The sequence below is a fragment of the Heteronotia binoei genome, chromosome 2 (assembly GCF_032191835.1).
Source record: "Heteronotia binoei isolate CCM8104 ecotype False Entrance Well chromosome 2, APGP_CSIRO_Hbin_v1, whole genome shotgun sequence".
Classification (NCBI taxonomy): Eukaryota; Metazoa; Chordata; class Lepidosauria; order Squamata; family Gekkonidae; genus Heteronotia; species Heteronotia binoei.
The window spans coordinates 174,936,138-174,949,578 of NC_083224.1; the positions used below are offsets into that span (position 1 = coordinate 174,936,138).

The 13,441-nt window shown below is 39.6% G+C and overlaps 1 protein-coding gene across 2 annotated transcripts in view; it reads left to right on the forward strand.

Moving 5' to 3' along the window:
- The window catches only part of RALGPS2 (Ral GEF with PH domain and SH3 binding motif 2), a 136,678-nt gene that overhangs the window by 57,884 nt on the left and 65,353 nt on the right, over positions 1 to 13,441 (forward strand). For both annotated transcript variants that reach the window (XM_060232494.1, XM_060232495.1), the window contains exons 6-8: positions 3,892 to 3,981; positions 7,972 to 8,064; positions 12,192 to 12,318. In XM_060232494.1, the coding sequence (XP_060088477.1) occupies positions 3,892 to 3,981; positions 7,972 to 8,064; positions 12,192 to 12,318 (310 nt within the window). The remainder of the gene's footprint in view (positions 1 to 3,891; positions 3,982 to 7,971; positions 8,065 to 12,191; positions 12,319 to 13,441) is intronic.

Consider the following 13,441-nt stretch of genomic DNA (forward strand, 5'->3'; position numbering starts at 1 on the left):
AGAAACTAACTAAAAGGTAGATTACTTCTCATATGTGATGGGTAGTGGTTGTCATATCTGAGGAAGGAATGTTTTGTCATTTGGTTTTCTGTACAAACATGGTTGCTTATCATCCCTGGAAACCATAATGTATAAAAAGTTGATCTGTTTTTTATCTGCATGTAATTCAGATTTTAAATTCATATCTCTGTTGTCAAGCCAAGGACTGGGTGTTTGTAATTAATCTAAGGTTGTCGTCCATAATACACAAGTGTCATCAATATGATGCCACCATTTTGTAATATAACTCTAAAATGGATTTTTAAAAGAATGTATGTTCTTTGTTCAAAAACACTCATATATAAATTTGCCACCTCTGGAGCCATGGCAGATCCCATGTCTATACCGTTGATTTGCCAATATAAGTGCTGACTGGTCATTGTTCTACATCTATGAATCTCAGGGAGAGGTGTGCTCATGTATCAGAGTGGTGACTGTGCTTTCACAGTAGGCTGATGGCTCTATTTCTGTCTGTGTGTATGCTTCCTGGCAGAAAAAAGTTCGAGCCACTCTGGGTGTGGAAATAATTTCATAGTTAGCTTCTCTTATGTTCTTATGCTACGTTGGATCAGGCCAATGGCCCATCCAGTCCCAACCATCTGTGTCACACAGTGGCCAAAATACACACACACACACACTGTGGCTAATAGCCACTGATGGACCTGTGCTTCATATTTTTATCTAAACCCCTCTTGAAGCTGGCTATGCTTGTAGCCGCCACCACTTCCTGTGGCTGTAAATTCCACATGTTAATCACCCTTTGGGTGAAGAAGTACTTTTATCCATTTTAACCTGATTGCTCAGCAATTTCATTGAATGCCCACGAGTTCTTGTATTGTGAGAAAGGGAGAAAAGTACGTCTTTCTCTACTTTCTCCATCCCATGCATAGTCTTGTAAACCTCTATCATGTCACCCCGCAGTCGACGTTTCTCCAAGCTAAAGAGCCCCAAGCGTTTTAACCTTTCTTCATAGGGAAAGTGTTCCAAACCTTTAATCATTCTAGTTGCCCTTTTCTGCACTTTTTTCAATGCTATAATATCCTTTTTGAGGTGCGGTGACCAGAATTGTACACAGTATTCCAAATGAGACCGCACCATCGATTTATACAGGGACATTATGATACTGGCTGATTAGTTTTCAATTCCCTTCCTAATAATTCCCAGCATGGTGTTGGCCTTTTTTATTGCAATCGCACACTGCCTTGACATTTTCAGTGAGTTATCTACCACAACCCCAAGATCTCTCTCTTGGTCAGTCTCTGCCAGTTCATACCCCATCAGCTTGTATTTGTAGCTGGGATTTTTGGCCCCAATGTGCATTACATTGCACTTGGCCACACTGAACCTCATCTGCCACATTAACGCCCACTCACCCAGCCTCAACAGATCCCTTTGGAGTGCCTCACAATCCTCTCTGGTTCTCACCACCCTGAACAATTTAGTGTCATCTGCAAACTTGGCCACTTCACTGCTTACTCTCAACTCCAAATCATTTATGAACAAGTTAAAGAGCATAGGACCCAGTACTGAGCCCTGCGGCACCCCACTGCTTACCATCCTGCACTGCGAAGACTGCCCATTGATACTCACTCTCTGCTTCCTATTAATTAGCCAGTTTTTGATCCACAAGAGGACCTGTCCTTTTACTCCATTTCTCTCAAGCTCACTAAGGAGCCTTTGATGAGAAACTTTATCGAAAGCTTTCTGGAAGTCAAGGTAAACAACATCTATCGGGTCTCCTTTGTCCACATGTTTGTTCACCCCCTCAAAGAAATGTAACAGGTTAGCGAGGCAAGATCTTCCCTTACAGAACTTATGCTGAGTCTTCCTCAATAACTCATGTTCATCAATGTGCCTATTCATTCTGTCCTTGATAATGGTTTCTACCAACTTTCCCGGTATTGAAGTCAGACTGACTGGCCTGTAATTTCCCGGATCTCCTCTGGAACCCTTTTTAAAGATGGGGGTGACATTTGCTACCTTCCAGTCCTCAGGTACGGAGGCAGATTTCAATGAAAGATTGCAGATTTTTATCAGGAGATCCACAAGTTCAACTTTGAGTTCTTTCAGAACTCTTGGATGTATGCCATCCGGACCTGATGATTTATTAGATTTTAGTTTGTCAGTCAGTTGTAGGACCTCCTCTCTTGTCACTTCAATCTGACTCAAGTCTTTCAACACCCCTTCCAAAATAAGTGGTTCTGGAGCGGGCAAACACTTCTCATCTTCCACAGTGAAGACGGAGGCAAAAAATGCATTCAGCTTCTTAGCCATTTCCCTATCCTCCTTCAGTAATCCTTTTACTCCTTGGTCATCCAGGGGCCCCACTGCCTCCCTGGCTGGGTTTCCTGCTTCTAATATACTTGAAGAAATTTTTATTGTTTGGATTTGGATTCCTTTGCAGTATTATGTATAAACAGATGTAGAGCTGTAAAACCTCCCCCTGTGGTGGACTAGGTAAACAGTTCCTTTAGAGGGATGGTGAATAAAAAGCCAGATAGTTTTATTTAGAGTTCTATATGGCTAAGGTATTTATAGAAGCACTCAACTGTCTTGTCCTATTAGGTTTCAGCTGCTTGAATCCTCCCTTTTTACCACCTCATCTTCTTCAGTATATTTCACAATTCCTTAGACCTGCAAGATTCTTTCCTTTCCTCCTCAAAATGTTGTTATAACTTAAACACTAGGTTTATATACAGGAATGCAAGGATTGCATTTTATGAATGGGAAGAGAATGAGAGAAACTGTTTGCAAAATATGCAACCTTAAAATACTTGGTATCTTAATGTTTACTGGATTTATGATTATTATAGCCTTTACAGTTTCAGTGGTAGAATAGTATTCAACTTTGCATCTTTTCCCGTTTATAGACCAGTTGCTGCTGTGATAGAGTACTAGGGCAATATCTGGGAAGGATCAGAGCTTTAAAAGCAAATCCAAGTTTACCAATGTTACTTTGACCTTTCTCACCTTAATTAAAGCCCCTTAAGTCCCCTTGTCTGGGTACCTCTGAGAGCTGCTTGGGATGCAGCATGGGGTAAGCGGCTGCAGACAGCGTGGGAATTTGGACACCCCTATTGCATGAGTTTTTCATCTTGTGCAAGCTTCTAAAGGGTTGATGATTTCTGTTAACCCATTTTGCACCACATCTCATATTCCCAAAGGAGGCAGCAAAAATAGCTTCTACAGACTAGTTACATGTTGCTGTTGCATAGGATTCAACAACAACAATCGTGTAATTAATTTGTTAACTTATCAAAAGCAGCAATTGGATTTTCCGAGAAGATAAAAGTCTATATGGGAGTCCCAAGCTTCTTTCATCATAGACAAGATGTTGACTGTCTTGCTAACTGTATAACTATAGTTCCATGTATTGTGTGCATGCAAAACTAAGTCTCTCCTATCAAGAGTTAGTTTGCAAGCAAAACATTTAAATCCAATTTATGCCACTGTTTTTAATGTGGAAAAGTGGTTGTAAAGTAAAATCTGCAAATCTATGAATGTTCTATTGTGTTGCTTTCCTGCAAAACAGATTTCCAAGGTAAATGTCAGTTGTGACTTCTCTGCATGCATACTTATTCAGGAACTTGTTTGTTGTTCTTGTGAAAAGAGCATAGAACCTTGTCAACTTGATCATAACTATAACCATAATATTAACATAACTTGATTTTAGTGACACAATTTGCATTTTCAGAATAAGAGGCTAAAATTGGTATTTCAAAGATTTTATATTATGAAAGTTAAGGTTAATAAGTTCCAACATTTCTAAGCTTTTATACTACCACCTCCTCTCGTCTTTTTTGTCTTTTTTTGTTTGTTTGTATGCATTACTACAGATTCTTTCATTTTTAGGTAAGCTTTTGGGTCGTTAGAGAGATCCTTCATGCACAGACATTAAAAATACGAGCTGAAGTTCTGAGCCACTACATTAAAACTGCTAAGGTATGTAATTCCCTCTTCAGATTTATCATAGTGAGTATTTAACATTAAATTTCAGGAACACATTCAATAAATATTTGGCTCTTTTTACCTTGTGATAAGAGGAAGTATTTGTGTTTATCAATTATATAATATGTAACTAATTATAATGGAGATATATTAAAAAGTAGCAATTCCTGATTCTGTGGAAGAGTTGTGAAAATGTAGAAAGCAATACAGTCTTCCTAGTTAGTGAACTAAAGTGGACTGGATTAGGATATTTTCAGTCAGATCAAACCAAACCTGTACGCTTCCTAGAAGCTAAAATGACCGGACTGAGGCTATTGTACTTTGGTCACATTATGAGAAGATAAGAATCTCTGGAAAAGACAATAATGCTAGGAAAAGCTGAAGGCAGCAGGAAAAGAGAAGGAGCCAACAGGAAATGGATTGACTCAGTCAGTGGCCCTCAGTTTGCAAGACCTGAGCAAGGCTGTTGATGATAGGACATTTTGGAGGTTATTAATTCATAGGGATGCCGTAAATTGAAAGTGACTTGATGGTACTTTGTGTGCACTCACAGTTTGTTTTCAGAATGGTAGCAATGCCTACCTACCTTGGATATGATCCAGAGAAATGGTTATTAAGTTCCATTGGATCAGTTCATCTATACTACTGGTTGAAGTAAGGCCTATCTGAAAGTAAATCTCATAGAAATTAACTGTATTTCCTTGCAATTTAATTGGGAAATTTAAGATTGCTAGAAGCCTTTAGAATGTATTTATTTTATTTCATTTATATCCTGCCCTCCCCACAATAAAATAACAGAATAAATACCATTCAATAATTAAAATGCATCTTAAATAATCAGAATATCAGCATTAAAACCAACTTGTATCTTGACAAATATCCACGTAATTGGGCCCAAATGGTCACTCTGACCTGGGGTCACTGGAGGGGAGGCCAGATATAAAGGAAATGTCCGCTGCCTCAACTAAACGCCTGATGGAAGAGCTCCATATTACAGGCCCTGTGAAACTTTAATAGGTCCCACAGGGCCCTAATCTTTAATGAAAGCTCAACGATCCTGTTTCTTTTTAGTTTGTCTTGAACATTCTGATGTTTATCTGCTAGCATCCTTCTCCAGATACACAGCCATAATTTAGCCTCCAGTGATATCTTAGACATAGAGAATTAACATCTGAATGATGAACAAGAAAAGGCCCTGGTGGAAGCCTAACATCTTGACCAAAGTGAAGAAATCAGATTTACCCCCTCATCACTTCATCTTCTTCCTGCTCTAATTCTCTCCCCCTTTTCCATCAGTGCTTGCTAAATAATGCATATATAATGGAAAACAAGTTTAGTATTAAAAGTGCAGCAGCAGGGGAAGGAAAGAAGGTGGATGTGTATGCCTTTGTTGTTGTTCAGTCGCACAGTCGAGTCCAACTCTTTGTGACCCCATGGACAAAGTCATGCCAGGCCCTCCTGTCTTCCACCATTCTCCGACATCTGCTCAAATTTGTGCTTGTTACATCAGTATCACTGTCCAGCCATCTCATCTTTTGCCGTCCCCTTCTTCTTTTGCCTTCTGTCTTTCTTAGCATCAGGATCTTCTCCAGGGAGTGCTCCCTTCTCATTTGGTGGCCAAAGTATTTGAGCTTCAGCTTCAGCATCTGACCTTCCAGGGAACAGTCTGAATTGATTTCCCTTAGGACTGATTGATTGGATCTTCTTGCAGTCCAAGGGTCTCTCAAGAGTCTTCTCCAGCACCACATCTCAAAAGAATCTATTCTTCTGCGCTTGGCCTTCCTTATAGTCCAGCTCTCACAGCCATACATTACTACTGGGAATACCATCGCTTTGACTACACGGACTTTTGTTGGCAGGGTGATGTCTCTACTTTTTACTATACTGCCCAGGTTCGCCATAGCTGTCCTCCCAAGGAGAAAACGTCTTTTAATTTCATGGCTACAGTCACCATCTGCAGTGATCTTGGATCCCAGAAATGTGAAGTCTGTCACTACTTCCATGTCTTCCCCTTCTATTTGCCAAGGTGTGATGGGGCCAGATGCCATGATCTTAGGTTTTTTGTTATTGAGTTTCAAGCCTACTTTTGTGCTCTCCTCTTTCACCCTCAACAAGAGGTTCTTTAGGTCCTCCTCACTTTCTGCCATAAGTGTCATCTGCATATCTGAGGTTGTTGATGTTTTTCCCGGCAATCTCAATTCCGGCTTGTGCTTCATCCAGGCCAGCATTCTGCATGATGTACTCTGCATATAAATTAAATAGGCAGGGTGACAATATACATCCTTGCTGAACTCCTTTTCCTATTGTAAATCAGTTGCTCCATATCCCGTTCTGACAGTTGCTTCTTGACCTTTACACAGGTTTCTCAGGAGACTATTAGCCTTTGCCCGGCTTCATTTTGTTATCCAAGGCCAAATTGTCAGTTGTTTCGGTCACCTTTTGACTTCCTACTTTGGCATTCCAGACCCCTATGATGAGGAGGACATCTTTTTTTGGTGGTACTTCTAGAAAGTGTTGTAGATCTTCATAGAACTGGTCCACTTCAGCCTCTTCTGCATCAGTGGTTGGGGCATAGACTTGTTTTACTGTGATATTGAATGGTTTGCCTTGGATATGGACCGAGATCATTCTGTCATTTTTGAGATTGTATCCCATTACTGCCTTCCTCACTCTCTTTTGTATCCCGCCCTCTCCCCCTTTGGCGGGGGAGGGCGGGATACAAAAATAAATTTACTTACTTACTTTACTATAAAGGCCACACCATTTCTTCTACGGGACTCTTGGCCACAATAATAGATGTAGTGATCCTCTGAGTTAAATTCACCCATTCCCGTCCATTTTAGTTCACGGATTCCCAAGATGTCTATGTTCAGTCTTGCCATCTCTTGTTTGACCACATCTAGTTTACCTTGATTCATAGGTCTTACATTTCACGTTCCGGTTCAGTATTGTTCTTTGCAGCATCAGACTGTTCTTTCACTATCAGACACATCCACAGCTGAGTGTCCTTTCAGCTTTGGCCCAGCCGCTTCACTCTTTCTGTGGTTACTTGAACGCTCTTCCCTAGTAGCATATTGGGCGCCTTCAGACCTGAGGGCCTCATTTTCCAGTGCCATATCTTTTAGCATTTTGTTTCTGTTCATGGGGTTTTCTTTGCAAGGATACTGGAGTGGGTTGCCATTTCCTTCTCCAGTGGATCACATTTTGTCTGGGTTCTCAGCTGTGGCCTGTCCCTCTTGGGTGGCCCTGCATGGCATAGCCCACAGCCTCATTGAACCATGCAAGCCCTCTCGCCACGACAAGGCAGCAATCCATGAGAGGGTGTGTATGCCTTAGTGTTCTATAATGATAATTAAAGCATATCGGGCTAAGTTATAGGTCCACATGGGGCCAAGGTGTAGGGTTGCTAGATCCCTTGCTGGTGGCATGGATTTCTGCTACTTGACCCTGCCCCCCAGCTGCTGATCGCCTGGCCAGCAAGGGGAACTTATCAGTAGAATGAGAAAGGCCTAGGCACATTGCCAGCATCACAAAGGAAGTGATGTCGTCATGCCAGCAGCCTCTGGGTGACACTCATATTTGGGCAAAATCTCTATGGTAGAAGCCAGTTTTGCCATAGAATTTTTGCCCAAATACCAGAACATCACCTGGAAGTCACTGGTATATGACATCACTTCATGTGTGGCTTGGGCCTTTCTGTTTCTCCTGATATCACCCCCATCCCCCCCCCCCATTGCCAGAAGAGACCTGGTAACCCTACCAATGTGACATAACCAATAGTCATGACACTTTTCTGTTCACTTATTCCTTGTAATTTGAGGAGGTTTAATTTTTCCAAATTATCAGTTTGCTGATGTGAGATTAGTTCCTGTGCTGTGGCATACCATGCCATGCTTTTTGCAAAGTATGAAATTGTGTTGATTCTTTAAATTGTAACAAACTGATATATTGACTGTTAATTACAACAATTTTTTTTATCCTCAGAAACTGTATGAGCTGAATAATCTGCATGCCCTTATGGCTGTGGTATCTGGATTGCAAAGTGCCCCCATCTTCAGGTTAACAAAAACATGGGCGGTGAGTAAGCTGAACAGATCAGGGAGTAATTGCTTTCTGAACTTCAGATTAATATGTAAAATAACATAGCACACTAAAAAAAAAAATCTTCCCCATATCTGGTACTCAGAGGAATATTGTTTCATTTCATGGAAGTGTAGTTCCTAACTTCTGCAGCCGAAAATTTCCTTGCTGGAACACAACAGAGGTTCCCGTCATATAGAATTTTCATTGAAATAGTGAACAACTGCTCATAGCTGTCTTTCTTCCAAGAAAGTTTCAACTTCTCAAGTGACTGGTGTTCAGTAAGTGCAGCCTATGAATAACTGCCCATTGGATGGGGGGAAGGGAGGATGAGAGAAACATGCAAAATATTAAAGGGCAAAACAAAGCATTTAAATCACAGTGTGCTGAAGGTTTAATGTTTGCTCCTTTCTTTTGCAATTGGCTGTGGCAGAAAAAAGTAGTTAGCAATGTGGATCATCCTGGCTCCCCTCTGCAAGGGAAATAGGTCCTTCTTTTGAATGAAGTTAACAGAGGATTCTACAAAGCATCTGGGAATTTAAAAACAAAACAAAAAAATAAAAGACTGCATGGGGGAAAGAAGTTCAAGAAAGCATCCTCCTAATTCCAAATAGTGCCCCTCTGCTACCTGAACTATGAAACAATTAATTCCCTAGTAAATTTGGCAGTGGTGGGTGGGGTGTATGCGGCAAGAGAAATGTTCTTTGCATCACCTGTCACTCCATTTTTTGTGGCTTGCCAGATCCTCATCGCATTCAATCCATTTTTTACCTCTGGTCCCGCCAGCAAGAACATTTGTGAGAGTTTGAAACTGAAACTTGGCTTGGAGATTAGCAAGAGACAGTGCCTGGTTTGAACCCTGTCAACCCTGGTGTGTGTGTGTATGTATGTAAAAAATCTAAATTTTAGATTTTTACTTGTGGCCAGCAATAGATTTAATTCTTTTAAAAACCATCCTCAGATGTTATTATTCAATACACTTGTGTAGTGATTAAGAACTATGGTTGAAACCTTTGATGCAGTAGTAATTTATCTTCATTTACTTGCTGACTCAGGGCAGATTATACAATTAAATACAGTGCAAAAGGAACAGTATATGAAGAGGTTTATCTCTCCAGGCTAGAGTCATCAGCAGTTATTCACTCACAGCTTTACCTTGTTTTATTTCTATTTAAAGGAGAAGGAATGATTTATAGAGGCTGGTTTTATTTGATTTCATATTGGGGTGGTGTTGCTCATTATATAAATATACATAAATCCCCATAGAGACCCTTGAAATAAATCCTTATGCAACCGTTCAACTTTATATAGGCCTAAATGCCTGTTTTGAAAGAACAGAGGTTCTACTTTCTCGGGAAACATTTTCTAAATGTTTTTTTTCTTCATGCCTTTCTTTCTTTCTTGGTCTTCAAACTAAATAAAACTTCTGGTGGAGCATTCAGTGCTGCTTCTGTTGAAGTTCATTCAAGCATTCTCTAATTTGGCATCTTGTCATAAACATGATTCGTTTCTAGTTTGGGGCGAGAACTGGAACAGACTTTTAATAACTCTATGTGTGATACATGAACTCTGCCCATTTTGAACATGCCAAAACCATGATGTTTTGAAACTTATATACATGCGATAGAATCTACAGACTATATTTTGCTTTAATGATCTACACTGAGCATGGTTTGAATCATGGTAGCTAAACGACAGTGGTCTTTTGTTCTAAATAAATGTTTAGGTTTTATTGTATCATTTTCTCAGTAACAATATCTTAATAATTTAGAGAAACTTGCCTATATAGATTATGATGTCTAAATATTTAAGTGAACAGGTAGGCCAGTCAGAACAGAAATAACAGAAGGTTTTGCTTTATTTGCAGCTATCCAAGGGAATCATTTTTCTTTGAACAGGCACTTGTTATGTTCTGATTGCTGAGGGATATGATATACTGTTCTGGTGGCCAAGGCTGTAACAAATGTGAACCTAAATGGGTGGCATAAAGTTAGAGTCCAGTAGCACCTTTAAGACCAACAAAGCGCTACTGGACTCAAATTTTATTCTGTTGAATCAGAGCAACACAGCTACCCACCTATATCTACTATGAGTGGAGATGTTCAGAAAGTCAGATAACAAGATGGGATTTCTCAAAAATTACGAGATTAATTTAAAGGAAGCAAAAAACAAGAGTTGGAAAATATCCCTTCAGGAAACATGGAAAGGCTATTTTATGCCACTGTAATTGAGGCTGACATAACTGTATCATGAATTATAAGACACATATACAACATGTCCTAAGAACATGCTAGTATGGCTGAAAACCAGTCACAAGAGTCATAAGGAAGGCTTCATTTAAAAAAAATGAAGAGTCTGCAAAAGAGAAAAAACCTTAAAAGAGCACAGATTCTGACAAAATTTACTTAATGCAAAGCAAGCTAAAGAGGAGTTTGAGGATGAAATTGATTAAGATGCTAGATACCTGTTTTAGGAAAGGATGCAGTGAAAGTCCAAGTGACAAAGCAAGATGTTTTATGTTTAATTGACAAATTTTAAATTAGCAAATCACTGAGGCTTAATTAATTAGAGATTTTAAGGAGCGCAGATGTGAAACTGCTGATCTTTTAAACAAATATGCAGTGTTATTAAAACATTTATAATGTAATTTAGTGGAATACTGAATTTTTTAAAAAGGCATCCTGGGGAAAGTACAAACCCATCATCCCAACTAGAGATGGGATGAGATGTGCATAGGCTACAGAAATGTAAAAATATTGGGAATTACTAGGAAAAGGTCTGAAAATAAACCCATCAGTAAAGTCATATCTGACAGAGTAGTAGTGGAAGCGTCCTTCAGGGCCACTCTGGTCAGACCAGTCTCAGTTGTTGCTCTAATGAAGACACTCACAAAGACAGCCGGTTCAACAAAGTTGTATTGGGGTTAGGCATATATCATAGTCAAGTCACAGTCCAAGAATCATTCACTTACAATTAGTCCAGCCAGACAAAGGTACAAATACACAGTCCAAATAGAATAGTCAAGTTACAGTCCTCTATCATCAATCCTTTATCAATCCAACAGTCCAACAGCACGCCACGCTCTATCCATCTGATCAACTCCACACAAGATAGACATTGGGCTACTGCTTTTATACCCCCCTTAACCAATCACATTGTTCATTGGCTAATGGCATTCACATGATACTCACATGCTTACACTTAAACACCTGTATGCAAGAGTTACACAATCCTTTTAGCAGTTCCAATAAGCCTTAAAGCTATAGGATACTGTCAGTATCCATATATAAGTTGATGGTATGGCCACACTTAGAATTCTTTGATCTTCCCATTTCACCAACAGTATTATAGCACTGGAAGAGTATAATAAAAGAATGCAAGGCTTTTTTTTGTAGCAGGAACTCTTTTGCACACACCCCTGATGTAGCCAATTCTCCAAGAGCTTACACGGTTCTTAGTACAGGGCCTACTGTAAGCTCCAGGAGGATTGGCTACATCTGGGGGATGTGGCCTAATATGCGAAGGAGTTCCTGCTACAAAAAAAAGCCCTGAAAGAAAGATAATCAAAATTATCAGTGTTGGCACAGTTTTCTTACCGGGAAAGGTACAAATATTTGCACAGTTCTATTTCAGGAAAATATAACTAACAGGAGGTCATAATAAGAGTTATATGAAACTGTGAATGGGGTGGAGAAAGCTGGATGAAAAGCATCCTCTGTCATAGAAGAACTCAGGAACAGTCAATTAAACTGATTTGACTAGTACAGAGACAAGTACAGTTTCACATGATGTATAACTAACTATCGCAAATGTGGCAAGATTACTGCTACAATAAATGGCTTTTAAAAATTCATCATCCATGAATTTGGCTAATTCTAGTAATGGCTATTAAATGACAGCAAAATGGAACCTCCAGGTTTATAAGCAGTATTCCTCTGAACAAAAATCACTTTGTTAATCTTCCCAAAGACTCTTTTCCAGATTTTCATGTATTAATCAACTGTGACTCTGTCCTTGTACACTACCAACAATAGTTAACATATTGGAGGACAACAACGGAAGACAACAAAAGAGTACCAAACGCATTCACAATAACAGTGTTTTGGTTCTTCTTTCCCCCAAAGTTACTGAGCCGGAAGGACAAAACTACCTTTGAAAAGCTGGAATATGTAATGAGTAAAGAAGACAATTATAAACGGCTTAGAGACTACATTAGCAGCTTGAAGATGACTCCCTGTATTCCTTATTTAGGTAAGATGAACAAATTAACGGAGGTTTTTTGTTTGCATTACAAACTTCTTAGTACGTGCACAGTGGCTATGGACTTAAATCCTTGTAAAAATTTGCCAACCTCTTGTCAGTTCTCAACTGGTTTGTGCTTTAGAGAATGAATTTTGCATATTAGGCCACATATAAAAATTATTTTAAAAGACTTTGCTCAGTATTATTTCTCTTACACTTGATTATTGTGCCTATGAATTTTGCCACTGAGAGGGTGACACGATCATTTGTATCTGACAGCAGCCATGACACCTGGGCCCACACACTCAGCAATTCCAAATTTTTAAGTAAAGGGGTGACCAAATTAGCCCTTAACTTGTTAAATATAGGGCATTCCATAATCATATGTTCAATAGTTTTGATGTTATCATATGAGCATCTGCATGTTCTATTAGAGTATGATACTCTCTTATATCTGCCCTCCAAAACCACTGAGGGAAGAGCATTCATTCTTGCCAAAGTAAAAGTCTTCTTAGATTTGAGACTGTCAGTTGATAAAAATATTTTGGCAGTTGCATCAGGAGGGCAATTCCCAAATGGAGCGATGAACATGCCCTGCACACCCTAAAAGACGTACTTGTAACATCTAACTTCCTTACACACTTTGGAATGAATGTCTTGTGTTCTCAAGAATTCAGTGTCCTGTTTTCTGAGAAAGGTCCACTCTCTGTTACGTAGCTTTAGAACTTATTTACATAGCACCTACTCTGGACCAACTTTCAGGCTGATTTAAATTAGTGTGTTGTGGCTGTTCACAATAAGTGTCTTGCCATGTGTCCAGATTTGCTGGCTCACTTGTTAATGGTTGGTGCCTGAAGTTAGCTATGCACTTGTGGGTGCAAATTCCTGTGGGGGGGGGGGAGCCTTGTCAGCCTGCTGCAGCAAAACAAAAAGGAGTCTGGGTTGGCATCTGTATCTGAAGAAGTGTGCTTGCACACAAAAGCTTACACAGTGAATAAAATTTTGTTGGTCTTAAAGGTGCTGCTGGATTCAAAACTGTTCTGTAACTAGTGATAACAGTCTGAAATCTCACTTCTTGCATCTGATGGTGAAGCTGAAAGGTCATGCTACAGTAAATTATTATTTTTAAGTA